Source organism: Physeter macrocephalus, chromosome 21 (assembly GCF_002837175.3).
Source record: "Physeter macrocephalus isolate SW-GA chromosome 21, ASM283717v5, whole genome shotgun sequence".
NCBI lineage: Eukaryota > Metazoa > Chordata > Mammalia > Artiodactyla > Physeteridae > Physeter > Physeter macrocephalus.
Genome location: NC_041234.1, coordinates 34171976 through 34181465, shown reverse-complemented (window position 1 = coordinate 34181465; position 9490 = coordinate 34171976). Strand labels below are relative to the sequence as shown.

At 46.6% G+C, this 9490-nt stretch overlaps 1 protein-coding gene across 4 annotated transcripts in view; it reads left to right on the top strand.

The window, feature by feature from the left end:
• The window catches only part of PHF8 (PHD finger protein 8), a 103657-nt gene extending 95961 nt beyond the window's left edge, over positions 1 to 7696 (top strand). For 3 of the 4 annotated variants that reach the window (XM_028482543.2, XM_007118894.3, XM_007118893.3), the window contains 2 exons: positions 4246 to 4582; positions 5512 to 7696. In XM_028482543.2, the coding sequence (XP_028338344.1) occupies positions 4246 to 4582; positions 5512 to 5600 (426 nt within the window). In that variant the 3' untranslated portion in view covers positions 5601 to 7696. Of the gene's footprint in view, positions 1 to 1068; positions 1289 to 4245; positions 4583 to 5511 lie in introns of those variants that run through there. The other variant, XM_028482544.1, reaches the window with a different exon arrangement.
• The last annotated feature ends 1794 nt before the right edge of the window (positions 7697 to 9490 follow it).

Below are 9490 nucleotides of genomic sequence, written 5' to 3'. Positions count from 1 at the left end.
CAGTAGTTATTTCCACTATTTTATCTTCCAGGTCACTTATCCGTTCTTCTGCCTCAGTTATTCTGCTATTGATCCCATCTAGAGTATTTTTAATTTCATTTATTGTGTTGCTCATCGTTGCTTGCTTCCTCTTTATTTCTTCTAGGTCCTTGTTAAATGTTTCTTGCGTTTTGTGTTTTCTATTTCCAAGATTTGGGATCTTCTTTACTATCATTATTGTGAATTCTTTTTCAGGTAGACTGCCTATTTCCTCTTGTCTATCGTCCTGTCTTGCTATTTGTTGGGCATAGGATGTCCAGCACTGTAGGTTGCAGGTCGTTGAGTGAAGCTGGGTCTTGGTGTTGAGATGGAGATCTCCGGGAGATTTTCACCATTTGATATTACTTGGAGCTGGGAGGTCTCTTGTGGACCAGTGTCCTGAAGTTGGTTCTCCCACCTCAGAGACACAGCATTGACGCCTGGCTGGAGCACCAAGAGCCTTTAATCCACACGGCTCTAAGACAGGTGGTAGTTTTGCAACTGGTCATGGTTGGGCTCTCACAGAAACTGGGAAATATGGGTGTTACCTTCCTTGATGATTATATTTCAAAGGTATGGTTCCTAGGTCCTCTCTCCAGTGAGATGTGTGTCAAGGGCATCAGGTGGGACTTTGGGTAACCAGTTGTTTTCACTGATCTGAGAGAAATGTCAAGGCGGTCTTAATAAATGATTAGCTGTGTTTCTGCAGTTCTGCACCAACGATCTCAAATTATGAGCCTCCAATCTCTCATGGTTTCTTCATGCAAAGAGCTGCTGCACAATTTACACACCTTTTTTTTTGTTTACTTTCTTACTTATGAGCCAACCACACCTCAAAGTTCTTAAATGCGCTTGGCAACCCTGGGAGCAGTTGGAAGTGAATCTTGTGGTTCTCTCCTTATCAGTATCCCCTATAGATCCTCACGCCACATCCTATAGCTTAGAGCATTTTTTGAACGTGTGCTTTATGTTAGGTGCTTCAGTGTACAATGTCTCATGTAATCTGCTCAATAACCCTTTTCAATAGGTAATATTTTCATCATTTTACAGGTGAAGAAAATGAGGCTCTCTTTAAGTGACTAGTCCAGGATAATACAGCCAGTAAATGGAGGAGGCAAGATTCAAACTCATATCCTCTAACTTCAGATTTCATGTTACTTGCTATTTAAATAAAGTGAAATAGTTAAATGTTTATATAATTCAGTAATTACATCCTATGCAAATAAAATTTAATAGAATGATGTTTTTCATATGATGTTCTGTGTAGTTCCAGAGTTTAGAAATGTTTTGGAGGCTATTGATGGAAGCCAGCAGAGACCAACCAGGCCAGGTGGCCATTCTTTGCCCAGAACTTTTCTCTATTATGTGTATCCTAGTGCCATGTAAGATGTAATTTGAAAAACAAAGGAGGTTTGACTGCTTTAAATGAGCAAATTAATTAAAGGTGTGAAAACTACTCTTAGTGCCTTCTGTGGAGCTCACTTCTGGTTGAGTTGATCAGGGATGACATCAAAGAAGAGATTTTTAATTTGGGAAGGGTTTTGTAGGCTAAGCTTTTGGAGGGGAAAGGGAGGCATTCCAGGAGAAGGGGATTCCTTGGTAAGCACAGAAGGCCCTCTTGATTTGCCCTCTGGTTACCTCTCCTCCCTGACCTTGTGTCAACCCTTCATGCACGCCCTTTGTTTTTTTTTTGTTTTTTTTTGTTTTTTTTTTTTGCGGTACGCGGGCCCCTCACTGCTGTGGCCTCTCCCTTTGCGGAGCACAGGCTCCGGACACGCAGGCCCAGCAGCCACGGCCCACGGGCCCAGCCGCTCCGCAGCATGCGGTATCCTCCCGGACTGGGCACGAACCCGTGTCCCCTGCATCGGCAGGCGGACTCTCAACCACTGCGCCACCAGGGAAGCCCCATGCATGCCATTTACACCAGCCATACTATTGCATTACGGTACTCATTGTTCATTCAGTGTATCAGACTGTCTCATGCCTCTGTGCCTTTGCACAGGCTGTTCCCTCTGCCCATTGGGAATCGTGCCCTCTCAGATGCCTTTACCTAACACCCCTTCGCACCATACACCACCAGTTTGTTTCAGTGGCCTACTGTGCTTCCATAGCATTCTCATGGTACTTAGAATCATAAGTGTACTTTTCTGTGTTCCTTATTAAACTGTAAGGGCCTCAACGGTGAAGACATATCTAATTTAACTTGGTATCCCTACTATGCTAAGCATGTGTTTAGTCATTGTTGGTTGAGTGAATGAATGAATGAGTAAAATAATGAACAGATCTTTTTGGATTGGAGGCTTCTTGTTGGGGAATGGAGTAAGATAAATAGAGGTTAAAAAATGAATTCTGGAGCCAGCCTGCCTGAGTTCAAATCTTCTCCCTCCCACTTGAGCAAGTTACTTAATTTCTCTGTGCCTCAGTTTTCTCGTAGACTCTGTCTGAGGATTAGATGAGGTAATATATGTAAAAGCTCTGAGAACAGCACTTGCCACATGGTAAGTACTATAGACACATTAGCTTTTCATCATTATCACTACAGGTTGGCTAGGTATAAGTGGCCAGACCATGGATGACTATAAATGTCAGGCCAGGGAGTCTGAACTTGGGTGGGGACTTGCTAATGGCCTTTTGAGATAAGGTGAAAGTGGCCCTGTCATAAGGTGGTCTAGTCTTCTGTGGGGGGATCTGTATCAAGTATATAAAAAGGAGATTGGCAGCAAAGGTAGAAAATTTTAAACTATGTGATCTAGGTATGAAGAGATAATTTCTGGATTCAAATGAGAGAAATGGGGGCAGAAATGCAGTTCTTGGTATGGATGGAGTAACAAGCATTTTGGCTGAGAAAAGAGACTCTGAAGACAGATGGCTTGGGTCTGAATCGCAGCTTTGCCACTTACTGTTCCTATAACCTTAGGAAAGTGACTTAACCTCTCTGTGCCAGTTTCTTCTCATAAAAATGGAATTATAATTCTTTTTTTCACATGCTTCATAGGAGTATTAAATGAGTTAAATTATAGAACAGTGCCTGGCATATATTACTAATATTATTATTCTCGTCCCACAAAAATTCCTAAGGTAGTCACAGCCTGTCAGATCTTCCGAAGGCAGGAGTAGGCCTGTGTTGCCAAGAGAAGGCAAAGAAATGTAATCACTGAGTTGGTCTCTGTGGCTGTGTAGCATTTCAGAAGGTGAAGTCGTTCACATGCTCTCAGCACCACCTTTCCAGGTTCTCAGGGGTCCAGGTGCCCACTATAAAGGTACCCACTACACAGTGGATAGTATATTCATAGAGCAATGGATGGATGAAATCCAAGATATCGTGAGGAGTGACACAACTCCTTATTCATCCCTCCCATCCAAAACTGAGATTTTAAGATCCAGTGACCTGGAAGACTGTCCTCTATTAAAAGAAAAGACCAGCAAGAAGAAGAGAAACCATTGTTAGAGATGAAGATAGAATAATAGTTTCCCATTTGTTGAGTACCTACTATGTGCTATGTGTTTTATGTCATTATTTAATCTTTCCAGCAACCCTGAAAATCAGCTATTGTTTTACCCATTTTACAGATGAGGCAATTGAATTTCAGAAGGGTTAGTAACTTGACCAAGTTCATCCAGCTTAGGGAGCACAAGCCTAGATTTGAACCCAAGTTTATCTCTTTCCAAAGCTGCTACTCTTTCACTCGCAGATGTCCCATTTTGAGAATTGTGCAGGGTGGGTGTTCAGATAGACCTAGTTGAATCCTGAACCCAACAACTGTTCAGCTGTGAGGCTTTGGGCTCAAGTTACTTAATATCCCTGTACCTCAGTTTTCTCATCTGTAAACTGAGGGATTTTCCTTCTCAGGGCTGTTCTAAGGAGTAAATGAGGTCAAACATATAAAGTGCCTCAGCTGCTGGTGTAAATTTAGCTATTATTATTAGTCATGTCCATGGTTCACCTCATAAGTGGCAATTCTAGGACCAAAACCCAAGTCTCTGAATTCATATACCCTTCTGTTGCCACCGTACTGATTAGTAGCAGTGTTGACTTAAGAATGGATGGTACCAAAGGACCTGAGGTATTGGAAGGCCTGTGTGTTGTGTGTACATATATCCAGGCTAAGCTTGGAGTAGGGGCAGGTTGCAGAACCACACTGACCACCGTCTAGATTCCCTTCTGGGAAATTTTCTTCTCTTTTCTTCACTCCTAAATTCTCCCCTCCCATTTGGCTTGTGTTTCAGGAGCTACAGAAGGCCCAAAAGAAGAAATATATCAAGAAGAAGCCTTTGTTGAAGGAGGTAGAACAGCCTCGCCCTCAAGAGCCTAATCTCAGCGTGGCAGTACCAGCCCCAACTCTGGCCACTACACCCCAACTTCTCACCTCCTCCTCGCCCCTGCCTCCCCCTGAGCCTAAACAAGAGGCCCTCTCAGGAAGTCTTGCTGACCATGAGTATACTGCTCGTCCCAATGCCTTTGGCATGGCCCAGGCGAACCGCAGCACCACACCCATGGCCCCTGGTGTCTTCTTGACCCAGCGGCGCCCTTCAGTTGGCTCCCAGAGCAATCAAGCAGGACCAGGTATGACTGCCATATGGTTGTAGAACTGAGAAGGATCTTAGGGTCACTGGCTTCAAACCCTTAAGCATTCTGGTAAATGAGAACACCTGGGAGGGACACTGATGGGCAACCTAAGATACTTGGACTTGACCTCATAGGCCATGAAGACACATTGACTGGTGTTAAGCAGAGACAAACTCAGATGTGGGTTTGGAAAGATCCTTCCAGTGGGCCAGAGTGGAGGGTGGGTTGAAGGTGGGAAGTCTAGGAAGGAGGCACATACACAAGTCCAGGCTGCAGTGAAGAGAGGCTAGGGCTCTGGGAGAGGGAATGAAGGAGGGGATAAATTGATCAAATATGGAGCAGGTCACATGGGACATGGGAGGTGATTTGATGTGGGGAAAGAGGAAGCAAGGAGGGCTCAAGCCCTCCTTTTCCTCACTTTGGCTCTGAAAGCCCAGTCCCTAGAGTACGCAGCTCAAGGGTGATGAGATTGGTGCGGCATTGGGATGATGAGGATGGGGGTATCGAATGAAACAAGGCCCTGGGAGTGGCAACTTCAGGGACACTGAGCTATAATCACTAACCAGGCACTTGTTCAATCCTGGTGGGCAGGATAAGAAGATGGAGAGGCACAATCACCTTGCAGAAGTTAGGAAGGAAAATGATTGGGACCAAAGAAATCAGTGGGGAAAAGTAACCAGACAGAATAACCAGGGAGTCTGTAGCCACTGCAGGAGGTCATAGGAGGAAGAGCCAAAGCATGTAGTGTTGGATGGGAGTAGTTAAGGAGGGCCTCTTGGCCCAAGATGGTCCTGGAGCCAGGCATAAGGATGGGGAGACTCTGTGGGCAGAGGAACAGAGGAGGGGGGTGGCCCAAGGACAGTTGGTGCTGGAGCTGCTGCTGGCACCCTTGCCATATCTTTGCTTACCTCTCCCTTCCCCCACAGGAAAGCGTCCCAAAAAGGGCCTGGCTACAGCAAAGCAGAGACTCGGCCGTATCCTGAAAATTCACAGAAATGGCAAACTGCTTCTGTGATCCCCTTTGTTTCCTGCCCCTCACCCCTTCACCCCCATTGCCTTCTCCGTTGTCAATTCTCGGGGCACTCCTGGATCCTGCCTGCCCCGGACAAGGTGCTGAGGCGCATTGTCCTGCTTTCTTGGAACTGACCAAAGGCACGGACTCTCCCATGGGCCCCTTCACCTACTCCCTCAGCTCCCTTCCCCACTTCCACTGGAGCATCCTGCCTTCCTTTTCCATATCTCTGAGTAGCCAGTAAATGGGAGAGGTTTCCAGCTGACTAGAGCCCTCTTTTCTGCTGCCCCAATCCATTTCCCTTTCACCAGCTTTGTCTGCCCTTTACTGTCATCCCCACTTAAAGCTGGAAAGCAGGACGAGGAGAGGCATGAGGAGAGCCTGGGCCCCTCGGTATTTCCCTGGTCATGAAGTGGGAGGCCCAGTGCTCAACACTTTCTGCGGCTCCAGCCCTGTCTCCAGAAGCCTGCCCACCTCAGCCCATTCTCCTTCCTCCTCTTAGCCCAATGGATGTGTCCCACTCAAGACTCATTCCTGGGAGAAGACTCTGGCCTCTGCCCCCTCTTGCCAAATGCTTCGTGGAAATAAAGAGGAGGGCCCAGAGTCTTCTTATTGCCCCACCGTGGGCCATTTCCAGAGTGGCCTAGAAAGGCCATGGGCTGACTTCATTCATCCTTGGGAAGAAGAGAGATTCCTGTCACTTCTCAAGGTGGGGAGAGGACCAACACCCAAGACTTTGACCGAGACTTTGTAGCCCATTGGAGGAAGCTACTTTTGGGTGGCTACAGACGAAGCCACCTCTCCCAGGGTGAGCTCCAGGGATTTGCCTAGAGTTTGAGGTCCTGCAGAACATTATTCACATAGCTTTGGCTGGGCCCCAGGAGGCAAAAACCATCTCCCAAACGCCTTGAAAGCATCTGCCACTGCAGCAGATAGCCCTTGCTCTACGGCCTGATCCCTTCACCTGTACCACAGAGCACAGCCTGGACCTTCTGGAGAGGATGTGGCAGGACAGCTCACCCCAGGTTCTCCATCAGGAGCCTCCCTGCTTCTCTCCCCACCTTGAGGTCTTGGTCTGAAGAAGACTTCAGAACTCACATCTTCACTCCTGGACCTTTACACTCCCAGATGTCAGGTGGACACTCAAGCAGAGTGCTGATGTGGGGGGAGCCCGAGCCTAGGAGCGGAGATGCCCACCTGTAAAGGAGCAGATCATCTGAACCTCCCACCCCCTCTTCCCTTTGTGAATGTTTCTATTGTCCCGACAGTGCCCACCCCCTCCCTCACCCTCCCCCAGCTCCCTCCACCTCCACCTGTCTTTGCCTCTCTGGTGACCTGGACTGGATGGAGAATGTCTCCCTCTCTCCATTTCGGCACTGCCCAAGTAGAGTGCTTCATTGTCTTCTACCCCCCCACTTTAACTTCACCTCAGTTTTCCCAGTGCTTCTGGGGAAATTAACAGCTACCATGCAGGCCACAGGGAATATGTGAGGCTTCCCTGGTCATCTTCGTGTCTCCAGTTTGTCTTTCTTTTCTCCACAGCCCGACATCTACTCTCCTTCCTTGGAATCAGGGGTCCCTTAGCCCCATTTCCTTTTCCTATCTTGGGGGCCCCAGGGGCCAAGCAGTCCTCCATCTATTCACACCAAAGGCAAAAAAGCCTGGCTACCTCCTCCTTAGCACGTGAGGTTCCCACTCCCCTCCCCTCTGTTTCTGCCCAGCTTTGCTTTTCTTGGGTATTTCAGAGCAACAGAGGGTAGTGAGGGGAGGGAAGGAGGGCAGCCTGTGTCCCTGTGTAGGCAACTGCCTGACTAGGCCCTGACTGCTGTAACCAAGACCAGGACCCCAGCCCTTCTGCCCATTAACACCCCTCTCCCCTGATCTTTCAAAGGCAGCTAACTGCTAGCACATCCCCCCTGGTTCCAGGCCTCTTTCCCTTCTGTTTCTTTGTTAAAAGTTTTGTGGAGCTGAAACCCAACCTCCATTTGACTGGGTTTCTGTTTAATTTAGTTGGGCTCTCAGAGCTGGTTGTTTGTTGTTTTGTGTTTAAATGAAAAGCAAGTTTACCCTCAGATTTACGCTTTTCCAAAGAGGCTAGTGTGCTTTTTTTTTTTTTTTTTTTTTTTTTTTTTTTTTTTTTTTTTTTTATGTTTCAGGTTCTAAGTGAAGTGAGTTGGGGAGGGGTTGGGAGTGGTTGTAACCAAGGTTTAGAACATGAAGAGAGAGTTACCTCTGGTCTCCAATCCCCAGCACAGAGCTGGGGCTTGGATAGGGGGCAGGGAGAGAGGATTTCTATTCACCTTTAATATATTTTTACAAAAAAGCAATTTAAAAACAAGCCCACCGCTTCTGTACATGTCTAAATATATTTTTAGAAGTGGGTAGGATTGTGAATTTCTGATGCAGGGCCTTTTTATAAACAGGTTAGAATAGCATCATACAGACTTCTTTGTTGGTTTTTTTTTCCCTGTTTTTTTCTTATGTTGTGTTACTAATGTAATTTATATATTTTTTTTAGATCCTCCCTTTCCTATAGAGATAAAAGTGATTTATCTTGGCAATTGCTTTGCTCAGCATTCTTTTTTTTTGGTGGTGGTGGGAGTGGTGGGGTGTTGGGGTCCAGGAGTACTGCCTTCTCTTTACATTCTGTCTCTCTCATCAACTCACCTCTTCCCTAGTGTACAGCCTTATGCCTGAGGTGGGGAGGGGACAGGATCCCTGCCCTCACAAGAGACACAGTTCATACACCAAAAACAGTCAAAAGTATAGTGAGCAGAAAAGAAAGGGGTGCAACAATTCAAAGGGGCCTGACAAGTTTGTTGGGAAGGCTTTCCATGGCTTCCATGGGCTGTTTTTACTGGCTATACCTGTATGCTCTTACTGTGAATGTGAAGTTGTGGGGTTTTATTTTTTCTTCCCCTTCTCTCTCTCTCTCTCTCTCTGACATGTTTCTCCAAGCTGAACTTGATTACTGTGTTTAGGGCCAGTGCAAGGGGTATAATTATTAGAGCTAGCATATCATGCTCATTTCCTTGTGCCAGATACTGCTCTTAGTGTTCTTATGTATATTGATTCATTTCATCGTCACCAATATCCTCATGCTACTGATGAGGAAACAGGCAAAGGAAACTTCTGGCATCACACATCGTATGTTGTGGAGCCAACCTGGTTCCACAGTCTGTGTTCTTATTACTCTGTTCTAGCACCTCTCACTGATAACCACTACCGTTTAAGTGCCTTTTCTGTGCCAGGCGTTGGGCTAGGGATTTTACCTAGGATATGTCATTTAATTCTCACAACCCCAGGAGATAGTCACTAGCCCTATTTTACAGTGAAGGAGACTGAAGCTTGCCCCTGGCCTTCCACAACAGGATCTCCCTGATGCCAAAATTCATGTTCTTTCCTCTCATCATGTTAGAAAATCTTCAGCAGCTCAATGACCCAACAGAAGTTTGTTGAGCACTTGTGTGCAAGACACTGAGAGTTGTAGCATTGAGAGTTGTGTCCTGAGGAGAGCCCTTGGGGTGATGTCAGAAACCTCAGTTCCAAATTTACCACCACCTGGACTCTCTTTGACCGACAGCAGGCTGCTTACTCTCTGAGGGTCACTGTAAAAGAAGTTTGAACCCAATCAGGATTTCTTCATCCTGGAGATTTTGCTTCTGTAGGCTCTGGGGTGAGGCTGGCTGGGTTTGGCACCTACCGACTAAATGACCTCCTCCAGCTCTCCCAATATGAATCTTGGTATTGGGCAGGATTTGGACAGAGAAGATTCTTGTCTGGGGGATGGAGAACTGTGTCTCCTGGTAGAGAGGCAACAAGGAAGAGAGGAGGGATTTTAGAGCCCTTGCAGGAATAGTGGGATGGGTTCTCTCTGTCACCAACTCCCACCC